This window comes from Pholcus phalangioides, unplaced genomic scaffold (genome assembly GCF_987345545.1).
Source record: "Pholcus phalangioides strain wild (caught in Gottingen) unplaced genomic scaffold, Ppha-v1.0 ptg000001l_1, whole genome shotgun sequence".
NCBI lineage: Eukaryota > Metazoa > Arthropoda > Arachnida > Araneae > Pholcidae > Pholcus > Pholcus phalangioides.
The window spans coordinates 4,233,418-4,255,765 of NW_028301594.1; the positions used below are offsets into that span (position 1 = coordinate 4,233,418).

General features: G+C 34.0%; 1 protein-coding gene across 5 annotated transcripts in view; it reads right to left on the minus strand.

Annotated features, from left to right (window-relative positions):
- The window catches only part of CadN (neural cadherin), a 610,878-nt gene that overhangs the window by 103,597 nt on the left and 484,933 nt on the right, over window positions 1–22,348 (minus strand). For all 5 annotated transcript variants that reach the window (XM_089240252.1, XM_089240174.1, XM_089240398.1 and 2 more), the window contains one exon: window positions 8,532–8,675. In XM_089240252.1, coding sequence (XP_089096378.1) covers window positions 8,532–8,675 — 144 coding nt within the window. The remainder of the gene's footprint in view (window positions 1–8,531; window positions 8,676–22,348) is intronic.

Consider the following 22,348-nt stretch of genomic DNA (forward strand, 5'->3'; position numbering starts at 1 on the left):
ACGAGAGAAGTTTCTTTGAGCTTATAAAAAGCGATACTAGTCCGGCAGAAGTAGAGAATAAGAGAGAGAGACTCTATGAAAAGTCAGTTGTGATTGAACTTTGCGAGAAAATTGTCCGCTCTCTGATTAGCTTGTAAATACGTGTAAATTGCTGTTCTGTAAATAAATCTGTGTTTGTCCGTCGAACCGCTTCTTGTTTTGCAATCTCGAAATCTTGTGGAAATTGTCCGGAAACAGTATTTTATGAATATTTTTTTCCCCTCCGTTGATACTAACGAAAATTCTTTACCTACGCGTTTCAGTTTGGCAATCGCAGTCGCGCCAGACCAACTTTAGGTAAAATAAGTCTTCGGATGACAAGCCGTTACCAACAAATCTGAATCTTCATGACTCACGCGAAAATTACAAGCCGTTTCAGGAGATGATTGGATAAAGCGTTCTCACGTGATTCATATAATTTTTCAGAACTCCATGATTAAATGAGGCAGTCGCATTCAAAATTCCGTTCTAGAAAGTCGTAAATTCGTACTAGCTCCTGAACAACCAAAATTCACCCATCATCATCATTATATAGTTCCGACCTTGATTTGGAGAGGAAAGATGCCTTCACGTCGTAAGGTACCCGATGAGACCGACGAGCCGTCACCAAAGAGGAAACGGAAGACCCCTAAGAAGCCAGTAGTATCTGCACACCAGCGAGCATTCACAGAATCCGAATCAGAAGAAGAAGAGATGGAGCTTGAATTACAGGCCGGAGACACGAGGGGCAAGAAAAAGTCGGCAAAGAAAGGAAGGTCGTCGTCCAGCGTGAGGGCAGAGGCACGCAAGCTGCTGATTTCAATCGAGAGGGTCCACGACTACATCCGCCATTTCAAGAAGAGAGTCGATCCGCAAGTCCCCGTCATGATCACTCCCATCCAGGAGTACATCGCCTCAAAGATCCTCAATACCGCGGCAGCAATCACCACAAGCCGCAATTCCACTTCCATCTTGGACAAAGACATCACGGCAGCCATTTGCAGCGACAAGGACATCCGGTCAGCGTTGTTCGACTGCATGCTTCAGACCTTCTGATCTCACTGATAGGGACAGAGACGATTCTCCGTCCATCCAAGAACTACCGCATCTACAAGTGTTTAGCTCTCGTCTATCGGTTCAATAAATAATGAACCAAAATGGGAGGAACAAAATTTGAAAGAGTGTATAGTATCCGAAAATTTAGTATGTCATGTAAAATATACTACGATCCTATTTATTAAGCATTGAACTCGAATATAAAGCCAATCAGAACAACATGATGTTATGCTCGAAATAAATAGTTTCAGATCTCTTGGGTCGTAGGTCATCTTCAAAGAAATATTTGGTTATAGGCCGTATATTGAACATGAAAGAAGATTTCGAACGTGAATTTGGCAAATCTAGCTAGATATTACTCTTGTTTTCTAGTGAAACCGCTGCCACAGTCACCAGTTTCTAGTGATAGGTATCCTTTAATGAGTTATTTCTGAGCACGTTACGCACATTTCTGGATGTTTCCTTATTTTTGTTCTAGGCCAGAGATCTTAGGATTTACGGAAAAGAGTCACTGCCGGAAAATTCACCGAAAACAATTTACCGCCATACAATTCACAGGAAAATTCACCGACATCAGTTCGACACGAGTCAGTGAGCCAGTAAGTGAGCGAGGAATAACCGAGTAAGGAAGTCAGTAAATGATACAGGGGTTAGTGAGTGCGTGAAAGCGTGGTTAGTGAGTCCGTGAAAGCGTGGTTAGTGAGTGCGTGAAAGCGTGGTTAGTGAGTGCGTGAAAGCGTGGTTAGTGAGTGCGTGAAAGCGTGGTTAGTGAGTGCGTGAAAGCGTGGTTAGTGAGTGCGTGAAATCGTGGTTAGTTTTGCTGAGTGAGCGCGTGATAGAGTGAGCGATCTAGAGATAGAGTAAGTGATCCAGTGAGTGAGTGAGTGAGCGAGTGACAGAATGAGGGACCTAGTGAGTAAGTTCGTGACTTGGTGATTGACCTAGAGAGCGATTTAGTGAATGACCTGGTGATTGAGTGTGTGTGAGCGAACAAGTGATAAAATGAGCGGCCTAGTCAGAGTAACAGAGTGAGTGACCTAAGTTAGTGAGTCAGAGACTTGACGAGTGACAGAGTAAGCAAGTGAGATCCAGAGGCGAATTTTCCGTCGATGAATTGTTGGTCGGTGAATTTTCCAGAGATGCTTCAACCCGTGATCTGAGGGCCAAACGTGGCCCTCCCTGTGTGGCCCGCCGACAAATTCTTAGAAAATACCTACGTTACATAGAAAAACCGATTAAACTCCAGAAAGAAAAAGCTCTGCCACTGAAATCTGTACTGCTGTATTAAGAACTGTGAGATATACTTTCAGGATTCGATAGTGATGCTGTGCATTTGATACATTAAAAAAGCCGTCGGGGTCCCGGAGCAAAAATAAGCCGCTGAGGCCTAAGGTTTCATATAGGCTACATGTTCCGAGAGATCAGATTCGGCATCCAAAAAGTATACGTAAATACAGAATTTACAGAAATGCTAAAAAAAACATCTGAATGAAATAAATAATTTTAGAATTATTAAGAAAAAAATAAAATTCAAAATTGTTGAAAATTTTTAATTAATGAAAAAGTGCTACAGAAAGAAATAATTTCAGAATTATTTGAGAGAAATTCAGAATATTTCAGAATATTCAGAATATTTCAGAATTGTCAACAATAATTTTGCTGTAAGTATTAATGAAAATATTAAAATTTAAAAAATAATAATTTCATAATTAATTAATGAAAAAAAATAATTTCATAATTAACTAATGAAAAAAAATAATTTCATAATTAACTAATGAAAAAAAATAATTTCATAATTAATTAATATAAAAATTATTTCAGAATTATCGGGACAAATTTCAGATTTAATGAAAACAATATTTGATTATAAAAATAATTAGTTTATTCATGAAAGGAAGTTATTTGAAAATAAATAAAAATTCAAATTTAATGAGAGAAATAAAACTGAAGAAAAACATTCTGTGGATTGTCGAGTGCAGTTGTTTCTGTTTTGTGTTCTAGAAATTTCTCAGCGGAATTATTTCGCTGACAAATATTGGATGACCCTCTACATGGAGACTTGGATCCTATTCCTGCCCCTCTGGGATCTTCACTTTTTTGCCTCCATCTCCTCGTGGGGAAAAACACCATTAGTGCCCGTTGTTATCCGACCTTCGACTAACCGAGTTGAGGTTACCTGAGATGCTTTTCATAAATTAATTTAAAAAAAATTTGCGCATTAAAATGACATGTATGCTAAACGCCTTCCAACTCGTTCAGAGAATGCCGTAGCGTATAAACAAGCTATACGGGTTGTGCGGGCTAATTAAAAAGGGTGATACCGCTTTTTGGGAACGTGTAAGTGTTTGGAAAATATACTTCAAGTGGGCCCACACGTTGGAACTTTCGATGGGACCCCAGGACAGGATTTTATACGGGGCCTTTCCCTAAAGTTTAAAACTATTCACTTATACGCCTCTCTCATTTATGCGTCTTTTTTTGTTGTTTTCTTTCACCGACGCATACGTAAGAGATCACTCTACTTGGCAACAGACCGAACGTTAATACCGCATCCATAACTTAAATGCATAAATTATAATTTATAATATTTGTTCATTGGGGACATTGAAGTCAATTATTTTGTAGTCGTAATTTTTTATTGCTTATTTAAAATTCAGATTCAAAACCCCTTTGGGGGGGGGGCTGTAGTTTCGCTCCGAAACAACCTGTTCAAGTTTTTTTCGTTAGTCGGGTGGTCGATTTGGAAAAAATATGTTTTCTAAGATTCAATAAGACAAAATCATAAAATAACCGGAAAGATTTTGAAAATTTTCATTTTTTATTAATATTAGCCAATGAAACGACAAATGATTATCACTATATTTATCCTTTTGATCTAAATCATCTTGAAAATTCATTAATATTGTTATATAGGGCGGTTTCGCCACTAAACCACCATTCACCTCCTCTTTCAGGGACGCAAACAAAAAAAAAAAAAACACAACTTATCATGTTTCACATTAATAAGCCCCAGACATTACATTTATCAAGGTATTTCATTAAATACTGCAGAAAATAAAAAGCGGCTCCCCCAAAAGGTTAAGTGGAAACATTTGTCAGCAGAATATTGCAAATTCCATGTACGTATACTCTTAATATCCTCAAGGAAAACAATAAATTCTTACATACTTGTAGAAAGTACATGAGTTTTTTAGCAAGTATATAACGTTTCTTCGTTTTAAAAGAAAAATAGCAATTCTGTGGAACGAAGGAAAAAAAAGAAAAAAAAAATAGACACGAATGGAATTTATTGTAACAACTGAAAAGAAAATATTTTCTCAATAATTCCAGGAAATTATATTATTAACTAAAAATTATCTAATAGTTTTACTTAAGCGCAATTGCATTCGACACGTTAACAATAATTGCAAAATGAAAGTTTTTAAAATTTCTAAAAAAATCAATCTTCATCTTAAAATTTTAGGTATAGATTTACTTTTTGGAAAACAACAATTTTTGGGAAGAAATATTATTTGTCATCCAATTTTTCTTCTCAGACGCATCATTTTGTAATTTTTCATGAGAAATAGTATTGATGATGAAGAAACTCTTTTCCCTCTTACAATAATATATCTTCTAATTATAATCAGGGAATCTTTTCAGATTTTAATCTTCAAAGTGAAACGCTTCTAATTAATTATCTTTCTTCCTAGAAAATATCTTTCTATATCACATCCAAATAATTAACAAGAATTTTTATCAATTCTGCTGATAGGATGAAAATACATTTTGTCCATTTTCATAAAGATAATCAATTAACTGCCATTATTGCAGATGAATATCATAACGAGTTAAAATTTTTTTAAAGATATAAAAACTTGGTTATAATAATCGATTATTTGATTATGCTTGACTGAACTAAACGACCATTGGAAAGATGGATTATTATCTAAAAATTATAGAAGCTAATCACTATCTAAAATCATATATAAGCTTGATTATTATTCAAAAATTTAAAAAAGTATAATTGGGAAAAAAATTATTGAAACATATTTTATTTGTAACATCAGAGAAACTTATTGTATTATATTGTAGCTCGTTAGAATTGAAATGCAATAAAGTGACAAAGATGTTATTAAAAGAATATGCAGGGTGGTAACAGGGCCTATGGCATTTTACTGGCGAACCGTTGGTTTTAAAGGCATACTTCGAGTTAGAAAATGTATCCAAATAACGTGTAGTGCTCAGATAGGCCATTCATGTTTGAAGGGGGCTTAAATAAAAAAAAATTAACTTTTTATACAGTCCCAGTGTGCCCAAAACCCCAAATGTTGCCCTGATAAATAAATTCCATGTTCCCAAGTCCATCGTTCGGTGAAATATTAGAATTTAAAAATGAGGAAAATTAGGGGAAAAACAGGACTAAAGACAAGTTCACCATTTTACCCGCTTCCAACTTCCTTCCGTTTTCCGAATTCGAATATCTTAAGCAAATAATGCACTTATAAAAGTGGAATTTTTTTTGGCAACAAGAGAGTCAGGGCAACAACTTTATAATTGGGCTTTGAGAATAGAGGGTGCTTGAATAAAAAGCTATTTTTTTTTTTAAAACCTCTTGAAAGATGAATGACATATCTGAGTACTACATGTTATTTGGATACTTTTTCTAATTAGAAGTATGCCTTTAGAATCAACGGTTTACCAGTAAAATGTCATGCGTCTGTTACGTATACACCCTGTATATATATATATATAAAGATTAATTAAAAATACCTCATAAATATAAAATTATGATGAATATAATGAAATGTGTAAATACACTATGGAGGCTGTAAGAAAGTGTTTGAAGTGTGTGTAAGAAAGTATCTCTGTAGAGTATCAACAGTAGAGTTCAGAAACATACTTTCAATTATAAAAAAGTTCCGAAATGACGTGCGGTTACTTAATATTACTTAATATCTCCAAATTTATTTTAGGGTCGTATACATGAATGATAGAAAAATTAGCTTATATTCAGTCCCCACGAGATAAAAATTTCAATTATTTATTGAAATGTAGATTCCTATAGAAAATTATTGGCAAAAAATTTCATATTTTTAAATGCTATAGTCATCGACGTATTAAATATATAAAATCACTTCGCGTTTTGGAAACATCACTGTGTTGATATTGCTAAAAAGTTGCTATTTTCAGGAACTGTACACAAATGGAATTAACTCAATCATTTTATTTTTTATAAAAGTAATTTGGGACAGCTTGCATAATGTCTATAGACACAATAATTGACGTAATGTCCCAATAACAATAATTCAAAACATTACGGGAAAATAAAATCAATTGTATTCAATCCAATTACCAATTATATGATATTTTGAATCCATCATTATGAAAATATTTTAATACTATCGTTGCCAACTGAATTAAAATTTCTAATTTTTTACAGAATATATGATAAAGAATAACAAAAATAAAATTATTTCCCATAAATTTTTCTTCTGTATGAATATCATTTTCTCGATGATAATCCCAATGACTTATAATAACAAGGATAATCAAATTTATTTACTTTTTTCATTTCGATTTGTTTACACATTATAATATCGTCACTACAATCTTCGCTTCCGTTGTTTGCGATTCATTAATTTGATTAGTGGGGAAATTTATAGTAATATAAGTAATTCTAAGCTTAACTATAATGGAGGCTAAAAAATAAATAAATAAAGATGACACAGTGAGACGAATATTAATGAAAAATATTTGAATTATTTTGTTCCGATCTGAAGATCCAACGCAAATTGAAATTTAATTTGATTTCACCGATTCGATGCATTTATTTTATTTGCCAAACAAAGCGTAAATAAGTTATTTTTGCTAATTAGTTTATCTCAGATGCAAAGAAAACTAATATACGGTGTACATTTCTAGGAGTCTTATAAATTTGAAATATATTCAATCAAGATCATCATCTTAATGCTCGAAACGGATTCAAGATCTCAATTTCAATTTCCATATCTTTAAATAAATAGACGAGTATTTCGAGTATACTATATGATAAAGAAAAATTGTGCTTTCATAGACGTGATTGTGTGCTCGTTATGGCCAACTGTATGCTTATACGATTTTCTAAATATTTTTGTATTGAAGTGGTATCTCTACGCTCTCTACATATACAATATTAATACGTGCGTTCTAATCTCTATTAAGTTTACACGTAATCTCTTATACAGGGTGAATACTCAAGTCCGTTTTAGCTAAAACAACTCGCGAAACGTTGGCGCTATAAACATACTTCCAATTGGGAAAAAAATATCCAAATAAAGTGTTCATGCTAGATTGCTCAATTTTTACCATTTTCATAAAAGATATAGATGTATGTTTTTACGAAGAGCCGTATACCGAGATGCAAAATTTAATTTTCTATATGGTCCCCGCGTTCAATAAAAAAATCACTTTCTGTCATCTCTTCTGAGATCAAATAAAAATTCCAATTCCATGTTTCTAAGTGCAATATTAGCTAAGCCGTCGATATCGAGGAGAAACAAGCTTGTTCTATGCTGTCCATACGCTTGCTGTGCTGCCCATATGCTTCCTATTTATTTCTATGTTCATACGCTTTCCATGCTGTTCATACGCTTCCTATGCTGTTCAAACGCTTTCAATGCTGTTGATATTCTTTCCAAATTTTTTGTACCTCTAATTTTTGACAATTTTTAAAACCAAATATCTTGACTAACACTGCAATTTGGAAATAAGAATTTGTTTTGTTGGGTTCAAGAAAGACAGGGAATGAAACTTTTCGATTGAAAGTTAGAGGACCAAAGGAAAAAAAAAAATTCTGCATCTCAAAACATAATTGGCCCTCAATAAAAAAAAAAAGAAGGAATTTTTTCAAAATGAACACGTTATTTGGAGACTGTTTCTAATTAAAAGTATGCGTTTATATAACCAGTCGTTCACGAGTTACTTGAACTGAAACGGACTTTAGTTTTCACCCTGTATGTTGTAAGAAGTATTGTGAATTTTCAGAAATAAGCTTAATTTCTGATCATATATTTGCTCAGAAATATTTCCAAGCTGATTTTAATAGTTTCAAAGCTTTAAAATCACTTATAATTTCACGGTCAATCATTTTCGGTTGATACGATGAAAAATGTTTCGAGTAATAACTTGAAGGTTCTATAAAAAAATAATGTCCGTATTTCGAGGTTGTTAACCAAGCATGCTTGTGTGTGGCATTTGCACTCGACGTGATTTAATTTTGTCACATGTATCGGTCCCATTATCTCAACATGGGATTACAAGTCGAGTTTAAAACTCACTTTTTATAGTGCATTGTATAACCTCGAGTTACGAGTGTCTCGAGCAGAGGGGAAATGAGTTGAGTGAAAAATATTCGCCGACATGAATGATCGAAATGACAAAAATAATCAAATGATGGAAATAATTATTTGTTAAAGAGCTTTTTCTGCAACACTTACACTCGTCTTTATCTTTGGCTGTGACAGTGATGACTGTATGTTGTATGTCTTCGTCTTCGTTGACTTCGGCCTCGTACAAAGCTTGATCGAAATAAGGTGGATTGTCGTTCTTATCTCCAATCCCGATCCGGATGTATTTGGTCACTGGAATAAACAACATACAGGAAAGAATATTAAACACATTTCTGAACCAACTTAATAGCAAAAACAAAAAAATATATATACATAATTTTTATTTTGTTTAGAAATATTCCAAAACTTAATTTGCAGGTCTAAAGTTAATTGAGTAATAAAGTTAATTAAGTGCAAAAACAACGTTTTCTCAGCAGATGCGAAAATAAAATCCAAATGATAGATAGTAATTGGTTTTTTTCCTATCATTTTGATTTCATTTAAATATCTGACGTGAAAAACTTGTGTTTACTGATTTTATTCAATGACTCAAAGTTAAAACGTATATGAAAATCATGCTAGATGCACAAATACTTGTATTAACAAGGTCGATATCACCGTAATAATGTAGGTTTGAGTGAAATGTCGGAAAAATCAATAATGTGCAAAATATTCGAAATATGATGACATAGTTTTTTTTTTATAAGTGAAGCAAAAATAATTAAAGAAAAACAGAAGCGCGTCTCTCTTCATAATAACAATAACAAAAATATTTCCAAAATACTTGAATATGTGATCATGACTCTTGCATTCAGGCACTGTTGCCGAAGGTGCACAACCTCCAAAACGCGAACCGAATTCAGCCAGGCAAGACGTTTCATCCGGCACGTGAGATTTGTTCCTTTAAAAAATTATCAATATACACGCACGATAAAGGCCTATGATGCCCATATTTCCTTCATAAAAACACGGGAAATCCGGATCCAAAAAACAATTGTCAAAGGTGATTAAAGTTTAAAAAAAAAAGAAGTTTAATTTGATTGCAATCAAAATACTGTCCAAACCAAGTAAGGTCAAGCGTAAAACATTACCTAAGATATAATTTTGCCAGTTATAGCAGAAAAAACAACAACACACCATAAAGGGAAGCAAATTCCCCAATTGGAGGAAAAAAATTGCCAAAGGTGTTAATTTATGTCATGAAAATAATCTCCGTACTTGATTAAACACATTCAAAAGTAAGCCTCGTTTTTTTAAAAGAAGTGGAAAAAACGGGACAGTTCAAGGAAAGGTTGGAATAAACAAAATTACGAAAATTTCCTGCAAAATACAGGTCATATGGCCACCCGAATTTCTATCCGTGTGCGGGAGAATTACCGAATATTTGGCCGTAGGCTGAAAGGGTTGTACACTTCTGCTGTAGGCGATCAAAATCCTTTGATGTAAAACTGAACATTAAAAAATAATTATTAACAAAATATTGTAAATTTATGTTAAATAAAGTGTTTTCCGATTATAAATGATTTGCAAATATATCATTAAAATATTACTGTTATATATAACCGCAGAACTTTTTTTCTCTAAACTAAATTTGTTCCTTAAAATTTGAAAACAAAATTATTTCAAAAATCTATGACCCCCTGAAAAATCAATTGATCGATCCTAGAGCTGATTACCGATAATGATATCGTGTGTAACACGATGAATCAATAAATACTCCGCTGGTGAATGAAAAAAAAAATTTAATCATCTGACTCCGAAAATTGGTTTTCCTTATTTACCAATTTTTTTTTTCCAATGGAAAATAACAAATTAAGGAAAAATATACATACAGATGTACATACTGTGTTATTTACCAGAGAGTAATCTCAACACAGGACAAAAAAATACGAAACGAAATATATAATCAAAGCAGTATTTTAATGAAAACAAGAAATGTAGAGATAGTAAAAAAACATTCTTTTTTATCGAAGGATATTAACGCAATACGCATATTTCAGGAACAGAAAAATATTGTGTTTTCAAAGAAGAAAAGAAGTCAAAAAACAAAACAAAGTACCAGAAATTAAATTCCTCCAAGAACACAAATTGGAATTTCCTGAATAATTTCCAAAGTGAAAGAGAAAGAAAGAGAGAATGCACTTCTCCATAGAGAAGTATTCAAATGTAACGTGGGGGGACTATAGAGTTTTAGGCAGTTTTTGGGATATAAATTCACAAATGATCCGAATGAAACAGCAGCAGCTACTGCATAAGTATACACTTATCAGTAAACAATGCCAAGATCACACGGTATATTACAGTGATCATATAGAAAAATAGAATTAAATGTGACAAAAAAAAAAGATTTTTCCCAAAAAGAATTATTGCAAAAATATATATGACCAACATCAAACAAAAAAAAAAAAAAATATCAACTGATCGATCCTGCAACTGATTACCGATAATGATATCGTGACACGATGTTATCAATAAATACTACGCTGTTGAATGAAAAAAAAAATTAATCATGACTCCGAAAATTGGTTTTCACTATATTCTCTAATTTTTTTTTCCAACTGCAAATAACAAATTAGGGAAAATATCCATGCAGTCGTACATACTGTGTTGTTTACCCCAAAGAGTAATCTTCACAAGGGGAAAAAACAAAACAATACGAACGAAATATACAATCAAAGCAGTTTTTTGTAATAAAAACAACAAATGTAGAAGTAGTAAAAAAAAAACATTCCTTTATCGAAGGATATTAACACAATACGCATATTTCAAGAACAGGAAAAAAAACACCCATTTTTTTTGTGTTTATTTTTCTCTGAAAACACAAAGTAACAGAAATTAAATTCCTCCGAGAGAACACAAATTGGAAATTTCTGAATAATTTCCAACGTAAAAAGAGAAAGAAAGAGGGAAAATTTACTTCCAAAAAAATAAGTGAGATTGGAAGTATTCAAATGTAATGGGAGGAGGGTAAAAACTAGAGTTTTAAGCAGTTTTTGGGAGATAAATTCACAAAATACTCCGAATATAAAACAGTAGTCATTACTATACACTTTTGTATCAGTAAACAATACCGGGGAAGGAGAGAAAAAAAAACAATAAAAAACACGGTACAGCGAGTCTCATTATGTTTACGAGATTTATTATGGACGCGAATGGCAAAAATGTAACTTATTCTTTGAGACAGTTACGAGATAAATGAATTAGATGAATGGAAGTCCGGAAATGTTTAATGTGTAACTTGCTCGTGTGTATACGTGGAAATATTCGGGTATTACCGAGCTTGAAAGATAACAACAATATACATACCATAATGAGAATCATACTAGGCACTTGACAAATTGTATGAATGTCACAAATAATGACAAAAAAAGTGTATTTCGCAAATGTTTGAATTACCCGGATGTAGATTGTTTTACAGAGTTGAAACCGGATGAGGATGCGTGAAACTTATTGACTTAGATCTTGGTTTTGTGTTCGGAAATGCGCGAGAAAAACTAATTAAATGTATTTTTACAAAGAGCTCTCTGCTAAATAAACTAAAAGATATATGCATAACTCATTAATTTACTCATTAACGTTGTGAGGCAAGTGTTTATTTTAATCTTCTTTATTTGTTTATTTTCCACGTTTGAGTGGTGATTCCGAAATATAGTATTTAGTATAGTTTTTCTATATAACTGTTACTTTACGTACTATTGGGCGCGGTAGCCCAGGTCGATAAGATACTCGGCTAAAGTACCAAAGGATGTTTAGAGGCATCGCGAGTTCGATACCTGATTCGTCCTTGTCACATACACAGAAAATTTTCCGACACAGGGGTACAACAGAAACGGTGACATGACCAGAGAAAAAGATTGCCGTGGCAGGGAGTCTCGCACCGAGGGGTTAGTGCACCAATTTGTCGGTGAGTATGAAGAAAAGGCTGCCATTCGGAATCGGCAAATAAATTGTAGGTCTCGGTCTAATTAGCTCTCGTGTGCAGAAAATAACCGTGGTATGACAAAAGAATTATCAAATTACTTAAGATTTCTATTCGAAATTTATAAATATTTCCCCCGAAAAGTTCTCAAGAGATGTGTTATATGTAGTAAGATTCGGAAATTTCGCATTGGACGTCTCGTTCCCCACATTTCTCCCCTGTAAGTTTCGTCCCCCGGTATACTTCGTCCCTGATATTTTTCCTGCCCTGGCCGTATGAGTGACCGAGTAATTGGGTGAATGATCTTATGAGTCACAATATAAGTGGGTGAGTGACCGTATGAGTGACAATATAATGAGTGAATGACCAGGCGAATGAGCGATCGTATGAATATATGAGTGTGGGTGAATATGATTCAATGAATGAAGATATGAATAATCACGAAGAGCGACAGTATGAGTGACCAAGTGACCATATGAGTGGTCAAGTGAATGGCCCTGTGAGTGACCATATGGGTGACAAAGTGAGCGGGTGAGTGACCAAGTGAGTGGGTAAGTGACAATATGAGTGACCAAGTGAGTGGGTAAGTGACAATATGAGTGACCAAGTGAGTGGGTAAGTGACAATATGAGTGACCAAGTGAGTGGGTAAGTGACAATATGAGTGACCAAATGAGTATGCGAAGGGATTCTAATCAATTTTTATGAGCATTTCTTTTATGTATTTACTTTTGATTCAGTTACCAAAACCAAATATTTAATGTAGAATAATGTCCGGTGATAATATAATAAGAAATATAATAGTTCTATAGTATCTAAATATTATAGTTACATAGTCATATTAGAGTTCTCAAAGAAAACGTCAAAGGGAAGCTAAATTACAGAACACTAATATTCAAATAAAATTAACTTTTCGAACCGAAATTATTTTACAAAGCCACCGCATTTGTTCGATTTTTTCCTTCGGTCCTATTTTTTAATGGTGCTTACTTATTAGAAATTACGGTAAAAAAAAACAAAAAAAACAATTCAATCGCCTGGCTATCTTCTAAAAAATCCAAGATAATTTCGAAAATATCAGACTCTTATAAACAACTTATAAAGCAACAAATTATCCCATACCAATCGTATTTTCTAAAGGAAACTAATTTCAAACCGAATGATTAATTCCAGCCACATCCAATAAAAACGAAAGAAACGTTGGCAACATTTTCATTTATCCTATATAATCAAGAAAAGATTACTTCTCGGATAAAAATAAGCACATAAATACGTAAAGGACTCCATAGAAAAGATCAAAGCCAAACCTGTACAGATATTACGTTTTTTTAAAAAAAAAAAAAATCGAATATATATATATATATATATAACAAAGACAAAAGAAAACTAATCAATCTCCAAAAGGAATTTTCACAATAAAATTCACGAAAAAAGAGTTAAAGATAATCTAGAAAAAAATATTTTAGATAAGGTTTATAATTTAGTTTAAGGAGATGAAAACAAAAATAAAACCACACTAGATATCGAGATACGATTTTTTTGGTAAAAAATAGGATTAGGAAGCAGAAAAGATGATCCTGGAACCGAAAAAATTCGGTTCCAGGAGAAAAAAGAAAAGTTAAAAAAAAATCGAGAGAAATGCCACAATGGCTGATCCTGGAACGACTTGGAAAATGGTTCCTTTTGTTCCCTACGGATCCAATTTGTGCGCATGACTGCCTCTAACCCGGTTGTTCTGGACACTTTCGTGGACATTTTCCACGTCTTCGAGAAAATTCTATAGCGTCCTCTCACTTCTTCAGTGATGGTGATGATGGCAATGGTGATGGAAGGAAAGAGAGAAATAAAAAAAAAAAGGAAAAGAGTTGTAGATTGTATAAGGAATCGAATGAACCGTGAAATACCGACTCCATTCACGGTATATCTCGGGATAAATTCCAGGAATAGGATATTGTTGTTCTTAGGGCTTGGCTATATGTATATATACGTGTATGTGAGAAAAAGCAATCGTATAATCCGTGTCAGTTTTTCTTTCTATGTGTAAGAGATGGATTCAAGAAATTGCGTTCATTCCTATCCGTGGTGTCATTTTCTGGATTTTGTCCGATTGGGAGTGATGTTTCTTTGAATAACTTACCGAGATTATTCATTCTGTCATATAATATTATACGAATGTAAAAGGGCAAAGATAGTGACTTACATGTTATAGCCGATCTCAATTGGTTAGATGAGTGATTTCCAAATGGTATTCCGAAATTGATTAGTGGTGCCACGAGATATATTTGAGGATGAGATTAGATTGAAAGTGAAGTCGACGCTCGTTGTAATGACCATGCGTTATAGCAACCGTTTGTTTATATAATATACTATAACCAGATTCACCCAGCCTCATATCTTTTGCAAGATATCGAAGTGTTCCTGAGGATAGGGGAAATCTGGATTCCTTTATTTTGAAACTTGGATTATTTCAACAATTCCCTAAAACGGGCAACAACGGTGAAAAAGCTGTAACATTGTCAAAAGGTAAAAATATGAAATAAAATCGAAAGGTATTATAATCATGAATATTTAATCGATTCATGATTATGAAATTCAAACCCATTACGAGCGACATGAGTTGTCAACATCGCCTTGCTTGGGAACGTGTCATAAGTGGAGTTCAAATCACAGGTAATCGTTCCATTACAACAGACTGGTAGGAGATAAATCCCAAATATTTTCATAAAACAACAATCATAAATATTTTCCATCCTATATAACGTCCATTTTCGATGGAAGAACGGGGGTTATTTTAATGAGCGTTGACTGTGCTATGGATGATTGTGATGCATAAAACTGGGAATCCCAATCTTCTTCCCGGCACTTTAAGGTGCTACAGAAATTCTTCCAGTTCAGGATGGGGTGCGGAAGGTATTTGAACGCCTAAATATTATTTCCCAGAGTACCACGAAATTTGGAGATTCGTTAACGTTTGTTAGACGAGTACATATAGGTGAATGGCTCTAAAAAGTTTGATACCTGTGGTTCCCTTGTCCAATGATCGTTTCTGCGGCAGCCGCGAGAAAATAGTACTTGTCTGAACTAGGTAAACTCTGGGTTCTTATAATCACTGCGTAGGCACATCAGTAACCTCAGTTCAGCCTGACACCCACGGGAGTCATGACGTAGGGTTTGGGAAACATTAATCTTCGAGTAGATGAAAACACTAACTCCGGTTGAGAAAAACAAATAAGCAAAGAACACTATCTGCTCCTTGTTTTAAAGTTGACAGTTATGTAATTCCATTGCCATTCTATGCGTTACGAGCAAAAGAGGTTAATTACACTGTGTCATTCTATTTCAAGTTGAATTGACCTTCACAAGTTTAATACCTACTCAGATTCTGCTTCAAACTCTGTCTTAGTCTAACTAGAAGTTCCCGGAATAGCATCTACTACTTGCATAAAATGAATGGTTTACAAGTGTCGCCCCTCAAAAGAATATGAAAAGATTTAGGTATATTCATCTCACCCAGAAATACATAAAAAGAAATTAGTGGCGGAGTGCAATTAATTGCAGTGAAACCTAGACAATATCGATAATCTGTGGTCCAAGAAAGATATCGTTGTAGAGGGATTATCGTTATATCGAGAGGCAACATTATCATCACACATCATTAAATTTATGCTGTGTTGTTGTCATCTTTTCTAAATTGGCATTGTTAGTATTACAGAAAATGCGCTTTTATGCATTTATTCGCAGCAAAAATTGCGATTGATTAGTAGATTATTAATATTCAATGGAGTGCATTGCCCTCGTCAAGTTGCTTACTGCGTTGCACTGTCTGTCATACACAGAAAGTAGCAATACCAATTACTTTCTTAGTGCTTTCGGTGTTCCGGTGGTGCAAAATACCCATGTAATAAGACGCATTCAAAAGAAAGAAAATACGTGACAAAATTGAAATCAAATTCAAAATGATTTTGAACAATTTATTATAAAATGTTGTTGTAGCGGTTTCAAAAAAAATCTCAAAAAATATCGTTATAGAGGGAATTATTATAATAGAGGATATTGTTGTATCGAGAGGATTTTAGACTACAGGCGATTCCAAACAAGATTTGAAAACAAATATCGTTGTACAGCAGCAGTGGTTCTTAACCTTCTTTCCAACACGCAACCCGAGTGCAATTTGACTTACTTTCCTACACCGCCTTGGATAATACATTTCTATCTTAGAAAGTTTAGTTTTTTCAGTAATTATAATTAGGTTAATTACGTAAAATGAATTACCAAATTTCTCTATAGACCCTTTACTTATGTATTATTCAATTCCCTTCTCGACTACAGTTAATATTTAATGTTGGACTCTTTTCTTTTTTTTAATTAATTTGGAACCTGAACTAAAAGAAGAAATTTCTCTCTTTATTTATAGATTCCAACCGGAACAACAATTTATAAAGTTTGTTTTAGAAGCTTTATTACATTTTCTGACATTTTCCTTGAGTCATGTTTGGCGTGATATCGAGCGTCGTTGTATCCAGGATTCACTGTATCAAAGCCGCAAATAATTATTTAGAAGGGCAACAGTTAGCTACTTATTGGCGCTCGTGCTTTTCTTGGCGATATCTATGGAAAAACTTTTCACACGCTTTCACACACACATTTTATAGTTCTATTTTTCTTCTTTACTTTTCTTCTCTTTGTTTGTGCTGTAGCTGATCATGCTTTGTTTGAATGACGTCACTCTAAGACTCTTAAAGAGTTTGGGAATTTTTAAATTCACTCTTGGTCTCTATTGGCATTCAAAATATTAATCACATTTTTTTTGTGACCCATAATAATTCCGCCGGATTTTTTTATATTTTTGTGCATATTCAAATGAGTAGAGTCAGTGCCAATTTTTTGATGACATCACATTGGGACCGTCAAACCGAAAGATACCCAGGACACATCGCCATATGGCAATATCGGCTCACCCAATAGTTCCAAGAAAATTGGGACCATTTCCTTCCTTGTTAGTAAGAAAAAAAAACACTTTTCTCGACAATGTAAATCAGCTTTATTTTCTCATCCTCTCTGAAATCACATTACTTTTGAGAACGTTCCGATCAACACAATCAAATTCATGAGATCCTTTCGCTGAGGTATCGGAAAAATATATCGAAATAATGTGTGTCTGAGAAATACTTCGATTACTTCCAATGCACACTAAAGCATAACAGTGAAAATTCTGAACATTGGCACGTCGAGAAGTATGTACGAGAACTCTGATTAGAAATACTCAGGGGAATGTCTCAAATAAAAGTATACTTTAATAGTAATTTTTTTAAGACAAATGGGAGAGGAAAAAAGAGGTGAAATTACAAGTGGGCAGTTTACAAAATTACACGGAAATAACATGTAACTAAAGTCGAAAAATCTTTTTTTTTCTAGGTACATAAAGAGCCATTTCTAGGGAAATAAATCTGGCAATTTATATTAGAAATTTATACTCGAGCCGGGGTATATATAAAAGCTTTGATTGTAAGTAATAACCATTTCAAAAGCAATGAATCGATCAAATCGTCGATCACGCGCACTTCACGGATAACACCAAAATTGTCGTTTCGATAGCGGATGTAATCAAAATAATCGTCAATCCCAGGAACATTAAGACAGTTAATGGCCAGATACCCTTGTATATACTGTATCTAAACTCTACAGTTAGAGTTGTAGATCCATCGCCATCAAAGCTTGGAAACAGATGATATCGACACGTTCGAAGATGGACGAACCAATGATCGTATCATCGACATTACATCGATCACCGCTAACGACCACCCAGATTAACGATTGGAGCGATTTAAAATGAAAGTAATAATAAATATAAAAACTACAGTACACAAATATGTGTGTGTGTGTATATATATATATATATATATATATATGTAATTTTGATCGCACAGACCCTCGATGAAATTAGAATTATGGCTTCGAAATAAAATTATTGTTATTGTTCGGCCATTACATCCAGGGACAAAATGGTGTCATCGAAGAGTTTTTGATTGGTAGTCGATACACATGACAACAAAAATGTCGATTATCTCTCTACTTGACGTACCAAATAATTGTGTGTATATTGGTATTACTTCAAGAACATAGCTTCATAGAATTATCGGAATTAAAATGAGAGTTGTAAATGATTTGTCATGATTTCAAGACAAAGAATGCAAATTGCTTTCAAGGAATTCATGCAAATTCCTAATTTTAGTTTTTTTTCATAGCCGTTGGGGGCAATTATAAGACTGGAAAAATTAATGAATATATGATATTTTGTTTGTATTGGGCAAATATTATAATCCATATGTGATAGATGATATCATTTATGACTTTATGATAATGCCACGAACTGGATGGAAATTTTCAAAAATTTATTTTTCCAAAAAAATCCGTTTCGCTGGAAATTTCACCGTATTTTATTTATTTTGTATATAGCGATAACTGTTTGCATATCAAATATTTACTTTCTATCATTCAGAATAAGATCAGAGAAAAATTCTCGCATACGCGCGCCACGTCAAAGCTAACTTCCTTTCTGATTTGAAATACCTGACGTGTTTGCAATGCTAAAAGCTATTGCATTGGTTGTGCCCGTATTTGCAACTAATACAGCTTACTTTACCTCCTACGGCCCAGCGCGGGAAATGAAGACGTCATCTATATCGGTGGTCGCCCCAGGCTCGGCAGGTAAAGAACATGTTTCTGATGTTCTTGTCCGGATTCGAATCCGTGGACCATGACGGTAACTTTCATAGTGAAATTCGAGCATCTTACCACTGTGCCACTCGGGCAAGTATTGGCTGCCTTTGCCTAATTTTTTGGGATAAGAAAGAATCCATTAACCCTTTCTGCGGCACAGCAGAAATCACAAATTATCCTTCAAAAAATGTCCTATCTTTTTCAATGAAGCAGGCTTTATTTGCAGGCTTCAGATTTTCAGCAGGGGATAAGTAAAGTCCATAGGGAAAAGTGTCCCACATTGAGAAATAAATTTCATAATAATATCTAGACTTGCCAACGCTAAAATAAGAGGGTTTTAGGGAGACGGAGTTATCTCAATGCCACTGAGAGGGTTAAGTTGGTTGATTTAGTGATATTTGTTTTATACTTTGTTAATTTTGGTTAGAAATTATTGCAGCGATATTAAAAAAAAATCCAATACTTTTTACTCACATAAACTGATATTAGTTCTCTTAAGCTGCTCTGCATTTCCATATAATCAGATATGGCTTTTAGTTTGCTTTAGTGGGAAATATTTCAGTGAAATGGTCTACATTGTAGATGATCAGATACCCATTGAATGTTTTGGTAGGTGAAATTTCGATTTTTATAAAAAAAACTTAACCATAATGCACATGTTTGCCGGCAGTAAAACAGTTTTCGTAGGTCTTTTTGTGCGTGAATCATCTTTTAGATTCCGTCATCCATGATCATGTAAAAACGATGAACAAAATACGAAATCATATAACAAGTCTGTGTCCACAATACACTTGGCTCCAGTTTCCGATTTCACTCTGGAGTATAAATACTTAATCTATTTCCCGCGAGGTAAACGTGGTTCTTAGAGCTCTCATGTGATTCACGAACTAAAACCTAATTTTGTAAAATTAATTGATTATTCCCACTAGTATTTTCTGGTTTCCCCGGAAAAAGTCTCGCCACAGACAACAACAGGCCTACAATGACAGAAATACTCAAACATCACACTTCCCTCAGAATTTGTGATATAGATGGCAGCACTAAACTTCATACACACACAACACCATATACGCATTCAGACTGTTTGGTACAAACACTCACACATCCGGTACAACTCAATCGGTAGTAAATTGCCCATGGTGATAGACCGGTGTTGTACTCAGTTTGAAAGAAAAAAAGAGAAAGGAGTACTTCTCCTTTTTTACGTGAATTTATTTAATTTTAAAAGAAAACATTGGTTATAGTGAACATTGTGCCCTTAATTTTAGCTTATACTATGGAATGTCAACGGCCCTGTGGTTGAAATTGCACTAGCCTCCAGTGTAGATGGGTCTTACGTAAAAGAAATTATGCTGGGGTTCGGGTTTTTGCAACTATTAATTACCATTCAAAGACGTGATATGTTTTTTGTGACTGCGGCCCACGACTATATATCAAAAACTTACTAAATAGATTAGTAATACTAAATGGCTTAGATTACTAAATCTGTCAAGTGACCCACAACAGGTTACTGAATCTAATTGGTCCGAGGTTTTCAATCACTTACGCCGCACCCTCAAAAACTTTGAGCACCCCTGCGTTGGAGGGTGCAATGTCACCGATTTTTCATAATCTCCCACGCACCACAAGATCTTTAAATCATGGGAAATCATAACTCGCAAATTGATCTTACTTGCATGCATTTTTTCTCCGTGATTGGTGATTCGCCTCGCCAGATGAAAATATTTCTTTTCCAATTGCTTAAAAAAACGGTACTTTCCGGATCCTCGTAAAACATAAAAATCTCTACATGAATGCGTCTTAATTTAAGCCACGTGGAAGCTGCTATTAATGTTTTGTGAGCCTCGTATATAGCAAAATGATGTCATGGTATGGAGTTATGAACTCAATGATAGAATTGGTGCTCCTAATGCTCAGAATAAGTGCCTTTAGACGATTAATCACTCCTCCTTAAATTATAAAAGCAACACAAATTTGTGAATTTCGTGCATTCGTGAGTTCGCTTGAGGTATTGTAAAGGAAATATTCAAGTATTCTAAAGTATTATTTCTCAAGATATCATACAGAATCTTTTATTGTTAATGGCAAAATATAAATTCAGGCTTTGAAATTAAGAAAATTGGCCATGTCTATTCAATATCTACGAGTTTTAATACTAAATCAAACTTGTGCGCTATTTATTTTCCATGTATAAAGTAGACAAATTTATTCGAATGACATAAATATTCATCAAATGGAACGAATGATGTCGAGAACCATCTAAATAATGCATTTTTTTCCTACTTGATTGGGACTAACCTTGCTTCGAATGGAAATGCTTTCAACTGGCTTAAAGAGGATCCTCCCGAATCCTGGTTAAACATTGCCCTCAGTGCATGAATCTTAATTTAAGCCATGTAGAAGCTCCGAAAAATGTTTAGAGTGATCCTCGCATATAGCACAATTTCCATATGACATAATTTAAAAAGAAATACGATGCTCATAACGGGATGAATCGAAATAATATTCATTCTTAGACAAAACCACCATAACTTTTTATAGGCAGTTTGTTATAAATTCCCGTAATTTTTAGTTTTTATGTCGTGGTAATTGTTCTTATTTTGGGTTGCTGAATTTTAGTTATATTTCACATCCATATTTCTTATGGGCATCTTCTTCAGCCAACTCGATGGGCATTTTGTCTGTTGTGGTATTTGTATTCGTATATGAATGAATCAGGCCACAGTATAAAATCATGGTGGTATTGGATTTTATCGAATATCGCCAGCTCAGAATTAAAATGCCTCGAGACCATTAATCATTCTTCCGGAATTACAAAAACAAAACAAATTCGTGAATTCCTTGTATTCGTGAGTTCCCTTGAGATAATAAAAAGTCAAAACCTTGAGTCTTTGAGAGACTTACTTTGAAATATCATGCAAAATCTTGGATTGAGAATGATGAAAAGTTAATTCAGACTTCGAAAAGAAGAAAATTGACCATGCCTCTTCAATATCTACGAGTTGAATCCTAAACCGAACTTACTTGCCGTATTCATTGTACGTATATTAAGTAGATCAAAGTCATTCGTAAGAGCCGTAAATATTCATCAAATGAAATAAATGATGGCAAGAACTATCCAGTACAAAACCAGGACACGTGGCGAAGCAATTTATATACAAAAGAAAAACAAAATTACCGCTATACAGGAATTTCGTTACTCGCTCAAAGCACTGCTCTGGCAAATATATAAGAGAAGAAAAGACAAAATGCGCGTTATAGAGTTCTCGCATGCGAAAATATAAATA